Below are 22,603 nucleotides of genomic sequence, written 5' to 3'. Positions count from 1 at the left end.
ATCGCAGGGCCACCGCAGATCCACACTGTCTCTGTTCTCTTCGGAGGGCTCCACCACAATGGAAGGCAGGTGGGGCTTGGGAGAGGCAACCTGAACCAAGGCAACAGGGCAGGTGGGCCGTGCTGAAGGATGACCTGCCCCAGGACAAGGGTGAGGGGAGTACCAACCTGAACGTCCTGGTGCCCTTCGACCCTGCCAGTCTCTCCATCTTTCCAGGGAGGGTTGGTCATCCCAAGGCTTTCTGCACGCCAGGAAGAGCCTGCACTGTCTCTAGGCCAAGGCCCGTCCTCCTCACTGCTCCCTGGCACCAGGGCCATGGTGGGGGGGTTGTGACAGTGCAGCGTGGTTGACGGTCCTTGGGCCACAGACCCCTTGCCGAGGGCATTCACACAGGGCTCCTTTAATCTTCTTTGGAACTTGGCCCCATAATCACTTCTGAGGACTGGAGGATGACATGAGAGATTAAGGGCCTCCCAGGGAGGGGAGGATGCTGAAGAGGTGCCCCAGCCCCAGCCCCATGCTTTATTCCGGCTTAGTCCTAGAGACCCTGGGAGAAAACAAGGACACCTGGACTAAGGCCTGTGGGAGCAGAGCTCTGATCCAAACTCACTGTTCCCTGACTTCTCTGCTCACTAGTTCTCTCAATCTGGAAGGTTTCTCTCTTTTCTTTCATTTTTCTTTTCTTTTTTTTAACATTGTTACACAGTTGAAAAGGATGTGCCCAGCCCCTAGAAGATATTTTCTGCTCCAAACTAAGATTTTGATGTTACAGGAATCCAGAGTTTTTGTAGCTAGAACAAAAGACGGACCAATGCCAAGGGTATACCGTGATGAGAAAAGTTAACAGGTTGGTTGTGAAATAAAGAAAAAGCCTCTTCCTTGCACTGTATTTGATTTTAAGCTTTTGTTTGGGTTGCTGTGACTAAATGAGTTTGCAGTAGATCCCCCAAATCTGAATCTACTTGCCTGATCTGGGGTTGCAGGGGGAAAGTGGGTATCTATGTGCAAAGCACGGAGCACAGAAGCCAGTCAGCGACCACTTAATGCCCAGGTTCCTGCGTGGGGAGGGGCTGAGTTAAGGGTAAAGGATGTCACAGGACAAGGCTGGGTCTGAGAGGCCTGTCAGCTCACACACAGGTCCGTGGCTATCCCTGCAGTGCTCCTGGCTTTCCTGCCAGGGGCCAAAAACAGATACAGCACCTGAGGCTGCTACATGGTGTAGTTAATCCTTACTCGGGGTTTCTGCGAAACCCACAAGAACGAAAACCAAATGATCATTTGTTGAGGAGATCAATGACCTCCTGATCAGGGGTCGCTAAGGCCACTTACATCACTCCTTGGATTTACTGAGTGGATTTTAGATACATGGGAAAGCCAGGCTGATTAAAAAAAAGGAGAGACGGAAAGAGCTTCCACCTGCAGGTTCACTTCCCAGAATGCAGTAAAAATCAGAACCCAGCCAATCTGAAGCTAGGAGCTTCACCCAGGTTTCCCACGTGGGTGCGTGGGTGCAGGATCTCAAGGCTTTGGGCCATCCCAGGCCATCAGCAGGGTGCTGGATAGGAAGTGGAACAGCTGGGACACAAAGGGGGTGCCCATATAAGATCCCAGCACTTGCAAGGTGATGATTAGCTAATGGAGCCATTATACTGCTCCTGTGCAGACAATTTAAACAAAGGAGGGAGACTAGATGGATAGTTATCTAGTATCTACATCACAGACATTGCATAGGGCTTGTTTTGGGGGTTAATACATCGATACGTGTAAATACCTGGGTGATCATTATTTGCTGTATTGAAAAAGGCTCACACAGCAACAGGTGTTGGGCCTTGTCTTTAAATGCTGCTGGGGACACGTGCATGCCAAATCAGAAGGCTTGGTTCTAGCCTCTCTTCTCGGCTTCCCACCCAGCTTCGGGCTATTGCCCAGCCTGGGAGCCTCCGTGAACAGATCTGGGTGGGGATTTTGGCTCCTGGCTTTTGGCCCAACTCAGCTAGGATGTTGAGGGCATTTGGGGAAATAAATCAGGAAGTGCAAGATCTACCTCTTTCTCTGTCTTTCAAATAAATAAATAAAAACTAATATATATATTAAAATATTTAAAAAGAAAATCAGTTTTGTTGGAAGCCACAGAGCCTATCTTAGGTTTCTACTGAGGGGGACATTTAGAGAGGCAGAGTACAGGGCGATTGCAAAACCGAACAACAAGGCCACACACTCTGCGCAGCGAGGGTCTGATGACGAAACGCTAAGCCCTGAACCTTGAGCGCCAACACTTCTTGGAACGGTAGCTCCCCCATTTTATCTGTAAAGCCTCGGGCGCTCTGGGCCAAACGTCTCTATGGTCTCGTCCTCTCTAGGATGGCCGTTTCTCTATGGTTCCCTGTCCAGGTCGCTCTAGCCTGCGCGGGAGGCGGCCGTTCTAGGTCGCGGGAGGCCGCAGAAGGCGTCTCGCTGCTCGCAGGGAGAGCCATGGGGTCGCTGCGGAAGGCGCTGATCGTAGTGGCCATGCTGGGCGCCGGGGCTGGCGTGGGCTCCGCACTCTTTGCTCTGGTGACCCCGGGAGAGCTGCAAAAGCAGGAGATGCTGAAGGTAAGAGTATGTGGGAGCCCTGCGGTGACGGCGGCGAACCTCGGGCAGGGGACTGAAACTTCCCAATTCTCCCTGCAGGACATACCGGAGCAGGACCCGCGGCGCAGGGATGAGGCGGCCAGGACCCAGCAGCTAATAATGGCCACTCTGCAGGAGTCCGTGGCCACGCAGGAGAACGTGGCCTGGAGGAAGAACTGGATGGTCAGCGGTAGTGGGAGGTCAACGTGAGACCGTATCCCCTCCACGGGCGCTGGGACCTTGGCTTGAGGCCACCTTTCCCTCGATGCGCCCAGCGGGGCGTCGGGACCCTGGATGATGTTCCCAAGAGCCCCCCCTCCCCATTCTCCCCAGGCATGGGAAGCTGTCCCCTGGGTGAGCACATTCCCCCAAATCCTGTCCCGATTGCTTTCAAGTCCGCGTCCGGGCTGAGGCCAAGATGCGGGGATCGAATGTGAGGAACTGAAGGAAGTCATAAATCTGACCCTCCATGCAGGCAGCCCTGCAGTCACCCCGACGGGGGGTTGGGGCTCCCCGGGAGTGGAGGCTAAAGCTGGATGGACTTAGCGGCCACTTTCAGCTCACCTCAGGTCTTGTGACCTGAGTTTGAGCCTTCCACCCTGGGCAACCAAGCGCACGCGTGGCTCCTGGACGAGTTTAGCGAAGGGAGGGCGCTGAGTCCATGCCTGCACCGTGGCACAGCCTGCGTTGCAACTGCCCTAACGTTGTCGTAAATAATTTAGAAATGTAAAATACAGTGCCTGGCACAGAACAGCCTCTCAGTAAATGTAATAGGGATACTTTCACCCTCAGCAGTTTGTTTCTCTTAATTAAGCACATTTAATGGGAAAGGCAGAGAGAATTCTTCCATTTGACAACCCAAATGCCCAGGCTGGCATCAGGAGCCTGGAGCCCCACCTGGGTCTCCCATGAGGGTGGCACGGACCCACGTAAGTGAACCAGCATCACCTGCTGCCTCCTGCATACACCTGAGCAGGGAACTGGACGTGCTGAAGGCAGCCACAGGACCAGCCCCAGTAGCCTTCAGTCCTTGTATCCAGGTATAAGAGCTGTTGGGACATGCCGCTGAAATCTTGAGATTACATCACAAGGGTCACAGCCCTTCTGACCATTTTATATCCTGTTACTCCAGAAAGACTGCAGTTGAAAAACAGCTTTTAAGTCATCAGAATTCTAAGTTCTGGGCCCGGCGGCGTGGCCTAGCAGCTAAAGTCCTCGCCTTGGGCGCCCCGGGATCCCATATGGGCGCCGGTTCTGGTCCCGGCAGCTCCACTTCCCATCCAGCTCCCTACTTGTGGCCTGGGAAAGCAGTCGAGGACGGCCCAATGCATTGGGACCCTGCACCCGCATGGGAGACCCGGAGGAGGTTCCTGGTTCCCGGCTTCAGATCGGCGTGCACCGGCCTGTTGCAGCTCACTTGGGGAGTGTATCATCGGACGGAAGATCTTCCTCTGTCTCTCCTCCTCTGTATATCTGACTTTGTAATGAAAATAAATAAAATCTTAAAAAAAAAAAAAGAATTCTGAAGTTCTGTCAGGTCTAAACCCAGTTTTAAGCACTAGTTGTTTTGCTGGATGATGGGCTTAAGCTGAACATATTTTTTAAACATTTTTTAAACATATTTTTTAATTATTTATTTATTTATTTATTTAAAGATTTATTCATTTTATTACAGCCAGATAAACACAGAGGAGGAGAGACAGAGAGGAAGATCTTCCGTCCGATGATACACTCCCCAAGTGAGCCGCAACGGGCCAATGCACGCCCATCCGAAGCCGGGAACCAGGAACCTCCTCCACGTATCCCACACAGGTGCAGGGTCCCAATGCATTGGGCCGTCCTCGACTGCTTTCCCAGGCCACAAGCAGGGAGCTGGATGGGAAGTAGAGCTGCCGGGATTAGAACCGGCGGCCATAGGGATCCCGGGGCTTTCAAGGCGAGGACTTTAGCTGCTAGGCCATGCTGCCGGGCCCTAAACTTAATTTTTTAAAAGATTTGTTTTATTGGAAAGTCAGCTCTACAGAGAGGATGGACAAAAAGATCTTGCATCTGCTGGTTCACTCCCCAAGTGGCCGCAATGGCTGGAGCGGAGCCGATCTAAAGCCTGGAGCCTCTTCTGGGTCTCCCATGCGGCTTCAGGGTCCCAAGGCTTTGAGCCATTCTCTACTGCTTTCCCAGGCCAGCAGCAGGGAGCTGGGAGGGAAGTGGAGCTGCCGGGATTGAGCTGGTACCCACTGGGGATTTTTAAGATTGTTTACACAGTTGAGAGGAATGCGTGCAGGGTGGGGTGGTCAGGTATGCAGGAAGGTGGGCGTCACCTTTCAGTCTTTGTGTCTGCTGTCAGGAAGCTGCTCCTTGCTGCCAAACTACCCCAGCACCTTAGATACCACAGACTCTGATGTGAGAGAGAGCTCCCAAGAATGTTACTTGATTGGTTTTGATAGTTATGAGAACTTCAGTGCTCCATGATTGAAAAATAAAACCTTTCCTAGGTCTACTGGTTGATAAAATCCACCTTAGTGCATCCACAGACCCAGGAACATGCTGCAAGCTGAACCTGTTTGTCATGTGTGATCTTTCAATACTTGATAAGTAGAGTGGCAGAGAAAGGGAGATACAGAGATCTTCCATCTTCTTCTTCACTTGCTAAGTGGTTCCAACTTCCAGGACTGGTCCAGTGTGGTGCCGGGAGCTCAGAAGTGTATCCAGGTCTCCCACATAAACACAGGGATCCACTGCACCTTGGCCATTTTCTGTTGTACATTAGCAGTAGCAGGATTGGAAGTAGAGCAGCCCAAAGTTTTTTGAGATTTATTTACTCTTTATTGGAAATTCAAATTTACAGAAAGATCTTCCATCTGCTGGCTCACTCCCCAAGTGGCCACAGTGGCCAGAGCTGAGTCAATCCAAAGCATGGAGCCAGGAGCTTTTTCCTGGTCTCCCATCGGGTGCAGGGTCCCCAGGCTTTGGTCTGCTTCTGCTGCTTTCCCAGGCTACAAGCAGGGAGCTGGATGGGAGGTGGAGCAGCCGCAAGACAAACTGGTGCCCACATGGGATCTCAGTGCATGCGAGGCAAGAGCTTCAGCCACAAGGTTACCACGCCAGGCCCAAGCAGCCTGTACTTGAAGTGGCCATCCAATATGGGATGCCCAGCCCACTGCACTGCAATGCTGGTGCTAGCTATATGATCTATAGTTTACACTGGTGTCTCATTCCCAGCCCAGGAATGAGAGGAGTCAACAGCTGCCAATGGGGCCCCTGGGGAAGTGGTCAGCTTCCCAGCTGTGTGCAGGTTTGACTTACAGCGTCTGCTGGGCACAGAGCAGCTTACACTGGTGCCTTCATGTCATTTGAGCACATATTCCGTATGAACCGCTCTGATTCTTCTCAGGTTAGCCACGTAACCATCTCCCCCAACGTCTGCCAGACACCCCAAGGGGGAGCCACCATGCCTTTTTGGCTTGCGTTGCTGATCTGTGGTTTTGTTTGGTGAAGCATATTAAATGCATTTTCAGCATAATGGCTTATCAGGATAATCCCGCTGTAGGTTGGGGGGCATTTGTACTTGGCACTATCAGGAAAACACCAGGGTGGCTGTGACTTTGAACAGTTATTTTTTTTTTTTAAAGATTTATTCAGTTTATTACAAAGTCAGATATACAGAGAGGAGGAGAGACAGAGAGGAAGATCTTCCGTCCAATGATTCATTCCCCAAGTGAGCCGCAACGGGCCGGTGCGCGCCGATCCAAAGCCGGGAACCAGGAACCTCTTCCAGGTCTCCCACATGGGTGCAGTGTCCCAATGCATTGGGCCGTCCTCCACTGCTTTCCCAGGTCACAAGCAGAGAGCTGGATGGGAAGTGGAGCTGCTGGGATTAGAACCGGCGCCCACATGGGATCCCGGGGCGCCCAAGGCGAGGACTTTAGCCGCTAGGCCATGCCGCCGGGCCCTGAACAGTTATTTGAAAGGCAGAGAACACAGGGAAAGACAGAGATCCACATCTGCTGGCTCACTCCCCAGACAGCCACAATGGCTGTGTCCAGGCCAGGCTGGAATCAGGAGCCGTTCCCATAAGGATGGCAGGAGCTCATACCTGGGTCACCCTCCACTGCCCTCCCTCTGTGACACAAACCAGTGTCTTTAAGGGATGTGGAGGTTGGAGCCAGTGTCGTAAGCGGCTGGTGCCTTAAGGCTGGCCTCAGGGACTTGTTCTTTAGAGCACAAGACTTGTAGCAGAGTGAAGGTCTGGGGGCTGGCATTGCAATATGGTGACTTAACACTGCTTGTGAAGCCTGTGCCCCTGCCGCCCACAGTTCATGATTCATGGCTCCAATCTGGCAGCTTCTGGGGAATGAACCAGCACATGGATGACCTACGTCTCTCCCTTTCAAAATAAATAAATATTTGTGTTCAAAAATTGACTCATTTAGCACCTAATACTTACTGGAATTTATCAGATACTAGATACCCTGAAACAATCCGAAGAAACAGGCACTATTATCCCGTCCTAATAAGTTAAACACTAGGTGTGTGGAATTTTAGACTTACACACCACTGTCCCCACAGAAGTAGAAACGTCCCATGTCTATACTGACTGCCCCTCAGCATCTCTCCTCCTTAACCTGCCCCCACAGCTCATCTGAAACTATCCGTGAGGAGCAGGATCTGCTGCGCACTGCCTTGGCCCCAGTCCCATCCCTCCCAACAAGTCAGGAAGCAGTCAGCCACGTACAGAACTCAGCGGGTCTATTTATTGGGAGGGAGGTGTCAGTGCTTTACAAAGATGGAGAGATTAAAGAATGGCGAGATGAAGGCCTCTCAGCTGGGACACTTCTTGGCCACAATGAGGACAGCAGAAGGCACGAGTCCTAAAGATCAAAGAACGGGCTTGGTTGCTCTTGGATTCTGTTGCTCACAGCACCCGGTGTCTGCACACAGCCCCTTCTTATCCCGGGCACGCCCTCTGCTCCCCTACATCCTGGCTTGGGGGCCCGTGTGACATACCCAGTTCCTGCAGAGGCCGTTCCATGTCAGCCTCCGAGAAGGCCCGCCTGGGGAAGCCACTGAGCAACTGCACAGGGTACTGGTCTCCCCCAGACTCCTCCCCTCGGTGGAGCTCCACGTACAGCCGCACAGCTGCCAGCTGTTCCCGAGCCCGGAAGGTCTGGGTCAGTGATGTCCCATCTGGCAGCCTGACCTAGAAGGCAGACAGGGAAGATGACATTCAGACCGAGTGAGGGGGCCTGCATCATGGCACAGCTGGAGCCTACGCTGCTGGTGTCCCATAGGGCACTGGCTGAAGTCCTGGCTGCTCTACTTCTGATCCAGTTCCCTGCTTGTTGCCTAGGAAAATAGAGGAGGATGACTTGGACCCTGGACTCTGTTACCCCCGTGGGAGACCTGGAAGAAGCTCCAGGCTCCTGGCTTCGGGTCAGCCCAGCTCCTGCCTTGGTGGCCTTTTGGGGAGTAAGCCAGCAGATGGAAGATCTCCCTCTCTGTCTCTCCTTATATCTGTTATAATCTGCCTTTCAAATAAAAATAAATAATCTTAAGATTAAACAATTCCCAGCTCCCTCTCAATCTAAGACAAGGACAGAAACTTCCAAAAATATCTGGAAAAAGATGAACAAGTAAAAGGATAACTGCTGAGTAAGAGTGAGGTATGGATTTAAATAAGACCAAGGCAAGTGAAATTTGACCCTTTCCTAGGAGTAGAGCAGATAGGATTTCAAAAGTCATTTACAAAGAAGGGAGAGATTTGGCGCAGGGAAGATGACTGGAAAAAAAAAAGGCTCTGAGCTGGCACCTTAAGGCCCAATTGAGGGGGTTCTGGAAGGAGAGAATCCAGAGCTAGTACCTGGATACGACACTGGTCATACTCGCGCTTGCTGGGGGGCTCCTGGCTGGGAGAGGAAGGCACAGGGCCCGGCTCTGCCGCTGCTGGGGTTGGCTGAGAAGTCACAGTGCCGCCATACTAGATGAAGCAAAAACACACCATCAGGCCCTTGGACACCCTGAGTAGAACAGGTCCCCAAAGCACAGGCTCGCCCCCTGAGACCGGACCTACCAAGCCTCCCTCCCCATCACCCCCAGCGTCTTCCCACCCACCTACCTTCTTGGCCCTCTCCGCTTTGTCCCTTTCAATCTTTTCTCGAACCCTCTGTCTGGAAGGCAGACAGGACAGAAAGGTCAGCTGGCCCCGTAGCAAGCCTGGACTCCTCTGACCCGCCCCGGCCAGCCCCGGCCAGCACACCTGGCGGCCAGCTCTTCCGCCTTCTCCCGCCTCCGCTCCTCGGCGGCCCTGCGCAGCTCATCCTCCTGCAGCCGCTGCCGTGCGGCCGTCAGCTCCTGCCCCTGCCTCCTGCGCTGCCGTTCCCGCTCCAGGGCTTCGCGCTCCTCTCGCTCTTCCCGCTCCCGCTGCTTCTGCGCCACCAGCTCTGTCATCCTGGGCCCCAGAGAGGACACAGATGGGCTATCAGTAGCGGGAAGGGGCTCCCCACCACATCGGGGCTCATGGCTCCCTACCCACCTCTTGGTCTGTTCCCGTCTCTCCTCCTCGCTCAGAGCCCGCTTGCCTTCTCCCGTGCCCAACCCGGGGCCTGCAAACGAGCAGCCATCTCATTATTTCCGCTTTGGATCCTGCTCAGGTGCTCTGGATGAACTACACCCCGTTCCTGCCGGCCCCCTGCCCCCCACCGCACTCCCCGAGTCAGGACCTTCTGGGCCACTCTGCTCCGATGGGGTGGGCTCCCGTCCCAGAATATGTCCCAGGGGCGTCTCGAGAGGCTCGTCCACATCAGGGTCATCTTCATGCTCCATCAACCTGTCGGGAGAGGCCGACAGGGAGGCTGGCATGCAGGCTGCTCCCCACCCCAACCCTGCAGCGCCCACCCCACCGCTGGGTGGCCTTACCAGTCCATCGCGGCCTCGATACCCTGGTTCCCCGTGAGGGCCAGAGCCTTCTCCCTGGAGGGACAAACAGCCTGAGTAGTGTCCACGAGCCATGGCGACCAGCCGGCCAGGGTCAAGGCCGGGGCTGGTCAGCACGGGTTGGGGGTGGGGGACGAAGGCTCCCTTACGCGCGTCCCTGGGGGAAGCCCATCTCGATGAGGCTCTCCAGAGCCGTGAGCTCCGCCATGGTGCCACCACCGCGTCCGCGTCCCGGGACCTGCCGTGCCAAGAGGGAGGGTCAGCGCGGGGAGCCACCGCGCCCCCCTGGGCCGGGGGCTCCCTCCACTCACCGGCTCCTCCGGACCCGCCGGGGACACTGACGAGAAGAAAGCCGAAGGGAAACGGAAGTGCCCGCTTCTGTTTGGGTCACGTGGAGGGGGGGACGGACGTGGACGGGAGCCGCGAAGAGCCAGAAAGCTCGCGTCCCCGGTGCCTAATCTCGCGCCGGTGGCGCCCAGAGCCGCCGGAGTCCAACCCCAGGTGGCACCGGCTCGCAGGTCCCTGCATCAGGAGTCCAACCCCAGGTGGCACCCGGCTCACAAGCCCCTGGGAATCCAGTGGGGCAAATGAAGTCAGCTCCCCTTGGAAAGCAAAAGGCTCACAGTCCCTCAGCAAGGACATGTCATGAGGCTGTTTGGAGATGTTTCAGCGACTCTGTCCTGCTGCCAAAGGACCCCCTGGATCTCTGCACAACAGTGTATCTGACCCTGTCGTTACTTTTTCGCGCTATGATCATGCTGCACAAAACTGAAACGCCGGCTTCATTCTGCCGTGTTGTCTGGTAGGCAGTAACACCTGCCCTAGGTACCTGGCATAAACGCTGGTCATTACTCGGCCAGTCCCCTTTTCCACTGTTCTAAGGTAACCTGGGCATATTCCCAAACAGACCCAAACCCTCCTCTTGGCCTTTGTCACTGCCATGGCTTGCAATGTCCCGTTTCAGGTCAGGTTGGTGGACTCTGGGTCATTCTCTGGGACTTTCCAAAATGAGCTGGCTTGGACCCGGCAGCACCAGCGTATGCAGCATTCAGCACTCACTAACTGCCTAGCACTGCATGGTTACCACCAGGGCTGTTGGGTCTAGGAAGGGGTGATTTTGGAGGGCAGCTGTTCATTCCAGCTACCATCAAGTCCTACTCTGCTTTGCCTCCAGTTTACCACCAGCGCACACTGGGAGGCACCCAGTGATGGAGACCATCCATATAGGAAACCCAGATGTTCCCAGCTCTGGACGTGTGCTGGCCCGGCTGAACAGCTGTTGTGAGCAATTGGATTGGAACAGCCAGTGTCAGATTTCTTATGCATCTCAGATTGATGCAGAACAATGCAAGCTTTTGAATATTTGCTCGAAAGAGTGATGGAGAGATGTCATAAGAAGTGACCGGTTGAGGCCAGCACGTTCACCATAAGGGACAGCTTTGTGTGGTAAATGAAGAACCACTACCATTATCCTTCAGGCCCTCCCAATTCTCCTCGCCCCCTCCCCCATCCTCCTGGCGCACCTGATTTGTTTGAAGTGCGCCTCCACGTGTATTCCACCCCCTTTCCTGGCAACTGTCTGGTCCTCTTCCATCTGTGTGTCAGTGAGTGGTCCATTGTCACAATCGGGCCTGAGTCTTAACCATGGGAGCTACTTTTTCATTACCAGTTCCCCCCACTGTCCCCTTGGGCTGTCTCCTAGCAAATTTAGAAACCCTTCAATGGGCTCATTACCTAAAATGTAACCCCACGGGGCCGCTTAATGGCTCTCTGGATCAGATATACTCTGAGATCTAATCAACTACTGCATGCATCCGGAATAATGGCAGGGGGAGGTCCCATGCCCTATGTTTAAACCCTCTTTGGTCTCAGCTTTCTCTCTCCTTTCCATATCTAGCCATGAAGTAGGAAACCCCAGAGCCTTCTCTCAGGGCTCTGGCGCCACATACTTCCCCTATCTCTGGCCTCTTTTTGTGATTTCCACCCCTTATCCTCCCCCCACCTGTGGTCTGGGCCCCCCACTCTAACCCTCAGTCCACCATCTTGCCTTTTTCCTCCAGGTGGCAGGACCCTGTCTGCCATCTTGCCTAATTACCCTCTCTCCCTTCCATGAAGGTCTCTGCTCTCCCCACTGGGATCTGAGTTGTCACCATCACCTCTTCAGACCCCGATTCGGATGACATGTGAAGTCATTGTTTCATAGCCTTTTTCTCCATTCTCACCCTCTGCCTATCCTGCTTGCTCTCTCAGGTTCTTCTGACTTAACCCCAGTAACGCCCCTCCTCCCACCCAGCCTCCTCAGGGCCTAAACTTTCTGGTTTTCCCAGCCTCCTCAGGGCTCAAACTCTCTCTGGCTCTCCCTCCCACCCCCAGCACCAGCAGCTCTCACCATCCCATTTCTGTTGAACTAGCCACGCCCTGCAGCTGCGGCAGCTAGCTGCAGGGAATTCGAAACACGCAGCAACCTGCTTTCTTGTCTCACACACTAAAGAAGAATTTTCATGCCGACAAACTCTAGTTTAAAAGCAAGATTTATTTAAGGAGAAGAGAGAAAGTGGCTCATGCTCTGGCGGCAGAGGGGCTCCAAGGGAGGAAAGACCTCCCCCCAGGGGAGTTAGTATCTTATATGCCATATCAAGGGACTTTCCTGAAGGACAGAAGATAAACATTTGTTCACAATAAAAAAAATTAAAATTTGTTCAAAATAGCACCTTGTTCTTAAACAAAAGAACCTCAGGAGGGTGGGACTGGTTAATTTACTCCTTCCCTTCTAATGATAACCTGATCACTCAGGCATCATCTCTTTGACAGTCACCCAGACATGAGATTAGGTGGGTCACTGGTCTGTGCTTTTGTTACAGCTCTGAGATGGTGAATTGATATATTAATTCAGCCCCTCTGTCCTTCCTCAAGGAAAGAAGGTGCCTGGCACAATAGCCTAGCAGCTAAAGTCCTCATCTTGCATGCTTTGGGATCCCATGTCGGCTCCAGTTCTAATCCCAGCAGCTCCACTTCCCATCCAGCTCCCTGCTTGTGACATGGGAAAGCAGTTGAGGATGGCCCAAAGCCTTGGGACCCTGCACCCGCGTGGGAGACCTGGAAGAGGTTCCAGGTTCCTGGCTTCGGATCGGCGCGCATTGGCCCGTTGCGGCTCACTTGGGGAGTGAATCATCGGATGGAAGATCTTCCTCTCTGTCTCTCCTCCTCTCTGTATATCTGACTTTGTAATAAAAATAAATCTTTAAAAAAAACTGTCAGGATGTGCCTATAACTACAAATTTCTAGTTTAACCCATTAAGGAATTTAGGGATAGAATTGAGCATCCCGTTGGCTGACACCCCAAGGCTGCTTCTGAGGCCTACTTTACTTTAACTAGTGAGCTAGGCAACAGGAGGCTGTTTAATGAGGTTTTATACAGTAACCTGTTCTCCAGGAGACCCGGCAAGGCTGGTCGAGCCTCGAGTAGCAGCTGGCTGCAATGTGGGACGCCAGAAGAGCAGCCAAGCAGCTGCCATCGATGGAAGGCTTTCAAAGAATCCTGTCAGCTCTGTCAAGAGCCAGGCTGCGAGAAAGGGAACTGTCCTGGGTATCAATTCCTGGGTCAGAACCATGGTGGGCCACAGCTGGAAAGCCCTTCCCTCTGCCAGCTCCCGGAGCATCCATCACCATGGAGGGATGGCCTGGGTCAGCGACACCACAGGTGAAGGTGTGTACTTCATCCAGAGACACTTTCTGTCCTGTACCAGCCTCCTTGTCAGGCCAGCTCTGCTCTCTGTCCAGTCAGGTAATGGGAGTCAATGGATGTCTCCCAGAGTGTCACACCTCCTTCATGCTGTCTCTTCCAGTACCGCACGTGAAGAGATCGATGGTCCTGAGGCTCCCATGACACCTGGCCTTAACAGCCACCTAATTATCTAACTCCTCCTGTCAAGCTCTGGGTTTAGATAACAACAGAACTTTCCTGGGTGCCTCCAGAATTCCAGTGCCCATGTGTGCAAGACCTCAGAAATAGTTTTTGCTGGCTGCCACTGTAGCCTTGAAGGCCACTGTCAAGGGCCCTGACTTTACCCTAGGCCCTCTTCTGCTGCTCGGCTCAGAAAGGCCAGAACAGTCACCCTGGCTCCTGTTGGCAGCCGGAGTGCCCATGAACAGAGCGAGGGAAAGCACAGGACTAGGAGCAGGCCAGACTATGTCCACTAGAACATAGACACTATACAACCAGAAGCGTTTCTCTTTCCCACAACCATACACGTTATTCTTTTTACACTCCGTCTGCTTGTCAAGGCCTCTTTAGACAGTCTTAACCATTTTTTCATGCATGCTCTAGCTTAAGCCTCCCCACGAATACCATACAGCAAAAGGCTGGGATATTGGGGCCCAGTAGAAGTGACCCCAATACCCTGCCAAAGCCAAGTGGTCGCTCCATCCAAGAATGGCTGAATGTGGAGTCTGCGCACAAGGTCAGCATGTGCTGTGGTGATCATCCGCCATCACAGAGGCACCCCAAGACCAACCCTTAGCGACTACATATTCCAGGGAGCTTCAGGAAGAACTCAAGCCACCTTTTCAGAAGGACTTTTGATAAGTAACCCCTCTATCCATTCCTGTGTCATCCACTCAAATGCAAAAAAAAAAAAAAAAAAAGTCTTTTCTAACCAAAGAACTTACCAGCTTCTGTTGCAGGGCTAAGAGGGTCCATTTCCTATTCCTTTCCCACCAGGTTGAGACCACCGCTTAGAGAACACTGTGCCCTAACTCAGCTCAAAGAAGCCATGGAGGAGAATTACACCCCTTTTCCTTTATATATAACAAAAGGGAGGACTGTGAGCAGGGATTCAAACATCCCATTTTGGACTGGGCGTCACTTCCTGCTTCCCCTTCCCACTGCTTGCAAAATTCTTGCCTTTCCGGTTATCCACCAATGCAATATAACCTCGTGGCATCTTACCTGAGAACCCCACCCCCCCAATCTCTTGTGGCCCCTCTCCTAGCCCCCCAGCACCTACCAATCACCTGTGACAATCTCAGGCCACAGTCTCTCCCAACTCTCCACACTCCTCCCCCCACACCTGCCAGGTACACCTGATTTGTATGAAATTAACCTCCACGTGTGCTCCCTCCCCTTCTCTGGTTCACCCCAGTTCTCCTCCATCTTGCTCCTTCCCCTGGCAGCCCTGTATCCTGCCACCAAAGCAGGAGACATCTCCCTTCTTTTCCTTTTTCTTTCTTTTCTTTTTTTTTTTTAAAGATTTATTTGCTTTATTGTGAAGGCAGATGTACAGAGAGGAGGTTTTCCGTCCAATGATTCACTCCCCAAGTGAGCGCAACAGCAGGTGTTGCTCCGATCCGAAGCCAGGATTCTGGAACTTCCTCCAGGTCTCCCACATGAGGGCAGGGTCCCAAGGCTTTGGGCGTCCTACACTGCTTATCCAGGCCACAAGCAGGGAGCCGGATGGGAAATGGAGCTGCCGGGATTAGAACTGGTGCCCACATGGGATCCCGGGGCTTTCAAGGCGAAGACCCGACATCTCCCTACATGCCCCTCCCCCTCCAGCCCTGCTCCTTTTCCCACCTGCTGGAGTAAAGGACCTCCTAAGCACCTCATCATGTCTGGTACTTTCGGCTTAAGGTAAAAGAGGACTTGACTGTGGAAATTAGCTGCATGTAAGAACTTAAATGCACCAGGCCTAGCGCAGTGGGGCTAAAGTCCACACCCTGAACATGCCAGGATCCCATATGGGCAGCAGTTCTAATCCCAGCAACCCTGCTTCCCTGCTTGTGGCCTGGGAAAGCAGTCAAGTATGGCCCAAAGCCTTGGGACCCTGCACTTATGTGGGAGACCCAGAAGAGGTTCTGGACTCCTGGCTTCAGATTGGCTCAGCTCCAGACATTGCGGCCGCTTGGGGAATGAGCCACCAGAGGAAAGATCTTGCTCTCTGTCTCTCCTCCTCTCTGTATATCTGCCTTTCCAAAAAAAAAAAAAAAAGTTTCGGACCCGACACAGTGGCCTAGCAGCTTAGGTCCTTGCCTTTTAATGTGCCAGGATCCCAAATGGGTGCCAATTCTAATCCCAGCAGCCCTGCTTCCCATCCAGCTCCCCACCTGAGGCTTGGGTAAGCAGTGGAGGACAGCCCAAAGCCTTGGGACCTTGCACCTGTGTGGGAGACCCAGAGGAGGCTCCTGGCTCCTGACTTCACATCGGTACAGCACTAGCCGTTGTGGTCACTTAGGGAATGAATCATCAGATGGAGGATCTTCCTCTCTGTCTCTCCTCCTTTCTGTATATCTGACTTTGTAATAAAAATAAAATAAATCTTAAGTCTCTGATAAATAAATAAATAAAACTTTTTTATTTCTTTATTTTTAACCATCTTTACACGGTTAATAAGGGCACAAGGTTCAAGGTCTAGGGGAAAGTGAGTAAAACTATTATTTCTACATTTTTTTTTCTATTATTTTCTACATTCTCCTTTTTTTTTTTTTTTTTTGTATCTGGGGTAGAGGGGGTGATAGAGGGAGAAGCCTCACCCAGCCTCCTACCCATCCCAGGTCCCGATGTGAGGCATGTTCCAAGGGTCTTGCTCAAGTGGTTTTGATAGTTCACCAGTTATTTATTGCTGCCAATCTCACCTTTCCAAGCATGATGAAGTTGATGCACAATCCACTGATTGACATAGTCCACCTTAGAGTCTTGTTTGCCCAGGTTTTCACTGCCAACATATGGCTGGTGTGGTGGATTGATTTGTTCCGTTCCCTGTTGTGGTGCCAGGTATCCTCTGCAGGTTCCTATAGACTGCCATATGCTCCATGTGCACCTGGTCATGCTGTCCACTGCTCTGTCTGAACCTCTTAGGAGGCATGGCTCTGGCACTTGTACTCCATGACAGACCATGGAACCTGGAATTCTCTTCATGGTTGGGGTTGTGAGTCCGGCAGTTCAATTGGGGAGATCCCCAAAGAAACTTTGTCTGAAGTGATCCCAGATCAGATTCTTGTGTGTACTTGTAAGTACAGGGCCCAGCATAGTCCATCGCCCCAATCAGCTGGTGTTTGCAATTGCTAGGGTGGTTCTGTTTCCAGCCCTGTCTTCCACTTGAACCAATGGGTGCCGCAGTCCAGCTTGAATCTGCCCAGCACACACTGGACCCTCCCATAAACCAGTGGGAGCTGCAGCCTAGTTGGAGTGACCCACAATAATCCCCACCAGGCCCACCCCTTATCCTGGTTCCTGGGCTTGCCAGTATGTACAGTCTGTCCCACGTCCCATTCACCTCTCATACATGTCAATGGGCATTGAAGCCTAGTACAACCTAACCAGCTCCACTATCCAGCCCACACACATGCACCTAAAAAGTCACAAGTGGAGCAACGAAAACATGAACCAGCACTCATATGGGATGCCAATGCTTGGAGGTGGAGGATTAGTCAATTGCACCACTGCACTGGGCCCTCTATATAGATAGTTAATTCATTAGCGATCAGCACCATGTTAAACTAAGCTAAGCCTCTGCTTCTCTCTAAAACTCTTTCAAATACTCTTTAAAATAATTTTAAAAAATTTTAAATATAATTATTTGATAGGCAGAGAGAGACAAATAGAGAGCTACCATGTGCTAGTTCGCTCCTCAAATGCCCAGGGCTGGGCCTGTCAGTGTTGGCCCGATTCTGAAATCAAGAACTGGGAACTCAAACTGGATTTCCCAGCAGGTAGAGTCCACTGTGTGAGGCATCACTACTGCCCTCCAGGATCTGTGTAAGTAGGAAGCTAAGTCAGGACCCAGAAGTGGATATGAAGCAGACAGCTGACTTAACTTACGTCCATTTTCCATGAAAATTTTAAAAAAGATTTATATATTTCTATTGGAAAGGCAGATATACAGTGAGGAGGAGAGACAGAGAGGAAGAGCTTCCTTCTGGTGGCTCACTCCCCAAGCAATCACAATGGCTGGAGCTGAGCCAATCTGAAGCCAGGAGCCAGGAGGTTCTTCTGGGTCTCCCACGTGGGTGCAGGGTCCCAAGGCTTTGGGCCATCCTCAACTGCTTTCCCATGTCACAAGCAGGGAGCTGCATGGGAGGTGGCACTGCTGGGATTAGAACCGGTATCCATATGGGATCCTGGCATGCTCAAGGTGAGGACTTTAGCTGCTAGGCCATGATGCCGGGCCCCATGAACATTTTAAAATAGATTTTTTGTTGTTGTGATGTGACCAGGTGAATGTGGAAAGAAGAGGGAGAGGGAAAGCCCCTTACAGAAAGGGCCAGGAGATGGGGCACCCCTTTTGTTTTTAAATGATTTTGTTTATTTTTATTGGAAAGTCAGACATACACAGAGGAGAGACAGAAAGTTAGTTCTTCCATCCATTGATTCACTCCCCAGGCGGCCGCAATGGCCAGAGTTGTGCCAATCCAAAGCCAGGAGTCTTCCGGGTCTCCCTCGTGGATGCAGGGTCCCAAGGCTTTGGGCCATCTTGATTGCTTTCCCAGATCACAAGCAGGGAGCTGGATGAGAATTGGGCTGCCAGGATTAGAACTGCTGCCCATATGGGATCCCAGTGCCTGCAAGACCAGGACTTTACCTACTAGGCTACTGTGCCAGTCCAATGGGCTGCCTCTTTAAAGGCAAGAGGGAGACACCAAAGCATTTTGGAAGGGTCTTGGGATTTTAAGCATTCCCTGATGTCCCTTGTGTGGGTGATAATCTATGGGGTAAGATGTTTCCCATTGGTGATCTCTCAAGAATTTATTTATTTTGCTTGAAAATCAGAATTAGGGAAAGGGAGAGACAGAAAAATCTTCCATCTGAATGGTTGCAATGGCTAGAACTGAGCTGGTTCTGGCTGTTGTGGCCACTTGCGGGAGTGAACCAGTAGACAGATCTTTCTGCCTCTTCTTTTAGTAAATCTACCTTTCCAATAAAAATAAGTAAATCTTTAAAAACAGAAAGTGAGATCTTCCAACAGAAAGTGCTGAACTGATACAAATCCAGGAGCCAGGAGCTTCTTCTGAGTCTCCCATGTGGGTGCAGAGTCCCAAGGACTTGAGCCTTCCTCTGCTGGTTTCCCAGGCCACAAGCAGGGAATAGGATCGGAAGTGGAGGATCTGGGGCATTAACTAGCACTGATTTGGGATCCCAACGTTTGCAAGATTAGTGAATTGAGTCATCGTGTTGGGCCCATAATTTATTTTTTCACTAGAGATACATTAATTTGAAGTTCAGAATTACAGAGAGGGAGATACAGAGACCTTCCATCCACTGGTTCACTCCCAACATGGCTGCAACAACCCAGGCTGGCCAGACTGAAGCCAGGACCATGGAACACCAATCCAAGTGACCCCCGTAGATGGCAGGGGCCCAAGCACTTGGGCCGTCTTGCACTGTTCTCCCAGGCGCAGTATCAGAAGCAGAGCAGCCAGGACAGTAACCAGCAACTCATATAGGATGCCTGTATTACAGTTGGTATCTTAACCCATTATGCTACAGTGCCAGTCTCAACCTGCACTTGATTAAGCAATACATCAAAAAGTACAAATTATTCTTTGAAAAAAAAATGTGTGTAGACAAGGAACTGAAGAAATCGTGAAGTTGAAAATTATCTTCTGAATTGCTTTATTGTTGTTCCAGTGGATGTGCAATAAACTCAACTGGGGAACTTCCCTTGATAATACAGGTGGTTTTATTAATTTTTAAACATTATATATTTAAAAAGCAGAACAACAGAGAAAAAGACAGAGATTTGTCAATTTCTGGTGCACTCCTCCATATGCCACACAACCGAGGCTGGTTCACTGGCGGAAGCCAGGAGCCTGGAACTCCATCTGGGTATCCCAAAGGGCGGGGAGGAACCCAAGGACTTGGGCCATCATCAGCTGCTTTGTCAGGTGCATCAGCAGACATCTGGATGGGAAGCAGAGGAGCCACGGCTAAGAGACGCAGGTGCGCTAAGCAGGGACTTGAACACCGCGCTGCGACACCAGCTCCATTTGCCTGTGCATGTTTAGCACAGGAACCCACTGACCTATACTATGGGTCTCCTCTTTCTTCTCCAGCCCATATGTCACTGCGTTCTTTCTACCCTTTTCAGACACACCTCTAACCAGGTGTGCTCAAGCCAGAGGCAGGAGGCAAGCGGACTGCGTCTAGTGCTGCCCCTAACCTTGCTTCATGGCAGCATTATGCCCCAAACCCCTCTGAGGCCAGCCACTGTGGCAGTGCCCTTCCCAGGACGTGGATACCACCCAGCTCACTGCAGGCCCGTGCCTGACTAGCAAAGCCCACAAGCTAAGAATGGTTTTTAACATTTTTTTAAATATTTGTTTATTTTTACTGTAAAGTCAGATATACAGAGAGGAGAGACAGGAAGATCTTCTGTCCATTGATTCACTCCGCAAGCGTTCGCAACAGCCGGAGCTGTGCCAATTTGAAGCTAGGAGTCCAGAGCCTCTTCTGGGTCTCTCACATGGGGGCAGGGTCCCAAGGTTTTGGGCCGTTCTCCACTGCTTTCCCAGACCACAAGCAGGGAGCTGGATAGGAAGCGGGGCCACTGGGATTAGAACTGGCGCCCATATGGTATCCCAGCACATGCAAGGTGAGGACCTTAGCCATTAGGCTACTGCACTGGGAATGCTTTAACATTTTAAAAGGAATGTTTTAAATGTTTGTTTTCATTTGCTTGCAAGGCAGAACAGAGAGGAAGACAGAGGCAGACAGCAACAGAGGGAGGATCTCGTTGTATCCGTTCATGCCCCAGATTCTCAGCAAAGCCTGGAGCCCAGAGATTCATCCTAGCCTCCCACCTGGTTGGCAGGGACTCAGGCACTGGAACCATCATCTGCTGCCTCCCAGGGGCAGTGGCAGGAAGCTGGAACTCAGCAGATGCTAGGATATGGGACCGGGGTACCCCAACTGGAGTCTTATCTCTGTGCCAAATACCCACCCCGAATTATATTTAGCATCTCTCCTTTAAGAAAAACTTGCAGTACCTTCACTACTCCTTACTCCGATCTGGCTGCAGAGTAATAAGTCCGGGACCTAAACAAGATCCCAGCCTGGAGAGCTGAGACACATAGCCCAGGTGCCTGGGTGTGGCTTGTGACTCCTCTCCTACCTTGGACTGGATGGAGTGGTCCCCAGGCCCCCTCGCTCACAGCCTGCGGCGTGGGCAGCCCCAGCGGTCCCGCAGGCAGAAGTGCCAGACCAGGGCCGAACAGCTCAGCAGGGCTAGGGCTGTGCCCACCCCCACAGCCAAGTGCACCAGGGTGGCAGGTCTGAGTGGCACGGTGATCCGGCTGCAGGGACCAAAGGCAGGGAGGTCCACGTGCTCAGAGTTCTCCCCACCTTCCTGGGCTACAGCGTGGCTGTCCCCGGCCTTGTTAGAGGCCACCACACAAATGACATAAGTGCCCCCAGGCTTCAGTCCTCCAAGTTCTGCTCTGCGGACTGTGGCATTGAGGCTGGGTCCTCTCTGTGGGCCCCTGCTGCCTTCCCAAAGCAGTAGCCAGTACTGCAGGACGGGGGAGGAGGGTGCGCACCAGTGGACCAGAGCGCGGCCCTCCTCGGCCATGATGTGCACTTCTCCCAGGCGCGGTGGCTCAGGTGGCTTGTCAGGGCTGGAGAGCCCAGGGCACAGGCAGGGCACCGGGCTGACCCTCTGCAGCTCCTGGCAGGGCACCTGCAGGTGGCGGCAGCGGTCATAGTCACAGTGGATAGCCGGCCAGGGCGGCAGAGGTGTCTGATCCTCATCCTCTTCCTCAGGGTCTGGAGGGTCCAAGGACTGAGCTCTGGGAACCAAGCAGGTCACGGCCAGAAGCCACAGAAAACAGGGAGAGCCCGGCATGGTGTCTGCAAGGGAAGGAGTGGATGGGTAAGGATGCAACCTCCCAGGTCCGCTGCCTGATGATCTCTGCTGAAGAAAACCACGACTGGGGACAAAGAGGACAGGATGGAGGCTGTGGGCCTGGCTTTGCACAAAACAGAATAAAACACGGTGTGACCCATGGAGCGAGCAGGGCAGGGCCAGTGGCCAACAATGTGTGAAAGGCTGGGAACAGTTAATGAACAAAGTGCTGGGGGAGAAGAGCAAATGGTTTACCCACCCCCGGGGAAGAACTGTGCAGTGATCCCCGGCTGCTGCCCAGAGAGAAGGCCTAAACAGAACAGACACAAGTCGGCGGCAGATGCGGAAGCCGGAACGGCAGCAGTGAACAAGAAGACCAAACTAGGAAACGGGGCTCCAGGAGGCCTCAGTCCCCACCTGCTAGCATGCAAATGCCGTGCTGGAGTCCCAGCCCTTGTCTACCCTCCCTACCCTGCCGGCCACGGCCTCTCACCCACCGTGTGGGCCTTGAAGCTGCAGGAAATCTGCCACCGGGCGTCTGTCCGTAGAATGAGGCAGCAGGCGCGCTGGCAGGTTGTGTCCTCAAATCTGTTTGGGCTAAAGCTTTTATACCCTCTAATTATGATGTCACCACCTAGCCCGCTCCCCTTTCCCCTCTCCCCTGCAAGTGCCAAGTACTGGGCTGGTCCCTTCAGAAAGCCTGACTCATGGGGCAGGGGATGGGCGAGAACACACGCAGCAATTTGAGCTGCAGGCCAGGACGCCTGGGTTCTGAAAGAGCGGTGGAATGTGGCCAGGAGCCAGGAGCGGAGAATCCAAAGGCCCAAGTCATGTGAAGGGAAGGGGGGAGAACAGGGGAGAGGAGGGAAGGGGAGAAGAGAGCCAGCCACCTGGCTGGTATAAGGGAAACAGCTGTGAGCAGCGAGGGGCCAGAGCTGTTTCAGTAGAAATCATACCACATCCATGGCAGTCATTTCCTGTCTTCTGCCTCCCCATGGACAGGGAGAGGGAGGGGTGTGCAGGAGCCAGAGTGATGTATCCCGGCTCAGCACACGCCCTGGGCGACCCCCCTCCCCAGGGGAGTCACGTGGACGGGGCGGGAAGGCCTGCTAGGGGTCACAGTAGGTTTTCACTGCTTGCATTTCCTAAGCTCATGAATGGAAACAGATGTGGCAGAAACAGTCCAGGTCTGAAGGCCTTCCCTGTTGGGGATGGAGGGATGGGCCCAG

The 22,603-nt window shown here is 52.7% G+C and overlaps 4 protein-coding genes across 4 annotated transcripts in view; 1 reads left to right on the top strand and 3 right to left on the bottom strand.

The window, feature by feature from the left end:
- Nucleotides 1-22,603, bottom strand: part of GANAB (glucosidase II alpha subunit) — a 93,869-nt gene that overhangs the window by 33,758 nt on the left and 37,508 nt on the right. The gene's annotated exons all lie outside the window — the stretch shown is intronic.
- Nucleotides 2,387-3,218, top strand: LOC101520620 (ubiquinol-cytochrome-c reductase complex assembly factor 3). The gene is made up of 2 exons (XM_004596891.2): nucleotides 2,387-2,592; nucleotides 2,671-3,218. The coding sequence occupies exons 1-2, from the start codon at nucleotides 2,473-2,475 to the stop codon at nucleotides 2,818-2,820; spliced, it is 270 nt and encodes an 89-aa protein (XP_004596948.2). The 5' UTR covers nucleotides 2,387-2,472; the 3' UTR covers nucleotides 2,821-3,218.
- Nucleotides 7,340-9,825, bottom strand: UBXN1 (UBX domain protein 1). Its single transcript, XM_004596764.3, has 9 exons — nucleotides 9,690-9,825; nucleotides 9,523-9,576; nucleotides 9,327-9,433; nucleotides 9,140-9,209; nucleotides 8,864-9,055; nucleotides 8,723-8,774; nucleotides 8,468-8,584; nucleotides 7,615-7,807; nucleotides 7,340-7,478 (listed from the first exon to the last, which is right to left on the bottom strand). The coding sequence occupies exons 1-9, from the start codon at nucleotides 9,746-9,748 to the stop codon at nucleotides 7,429-7,431; spliced, it is 894 nt and encodes a 297-aa protein (XP_004596821.2). The 5' UTR covers nucleotides 9,749-9,825; the 3' UTR covers nucleotides 7,340-7,428.
- LRRN4CL (LRRN4 C-terminal like) lies at nucleotides 20,499-22,515 on the bottom strand. The gene is made up of 2 exons (XM_004596890.2): nucleotides 21,872-22,515; nucleotides 20,499-21,379 (listed from the first exon to the last, which is right to left on the bottom strand). Exon 2 carries the CDS (start codon nucleotides 21,372-21,374, stop codon nucleotides 20,682-20,684), a length of 693 nt encoding a protein of 230 aa, XP_004596947.2. The 5' UTR covers nucleotides 21,375-21,379; nucleotides 21,872-22,515; the 3' UTR covers nucleotides 20,499-20,681.

Source organism: Ochotona princeps, chromosome 4 (assembly GCF_030435755.1).
Source record: "Ochotona princeps isolate mOchPri1 chromosome 4, mOchPri1.hap1, whole genome shotgun sequence".
NCBI lineage: Eukaryota > Metazoa > Chordata > Mammalia > Lagomorpha > Ochotonidae > Ochotona > Ochotona princeps.
The sequence above is the reverse complement of the archived record's forward strand: the minus strand, read 5'-3'. Positions and strand labels throughout refer to the sequence as shown.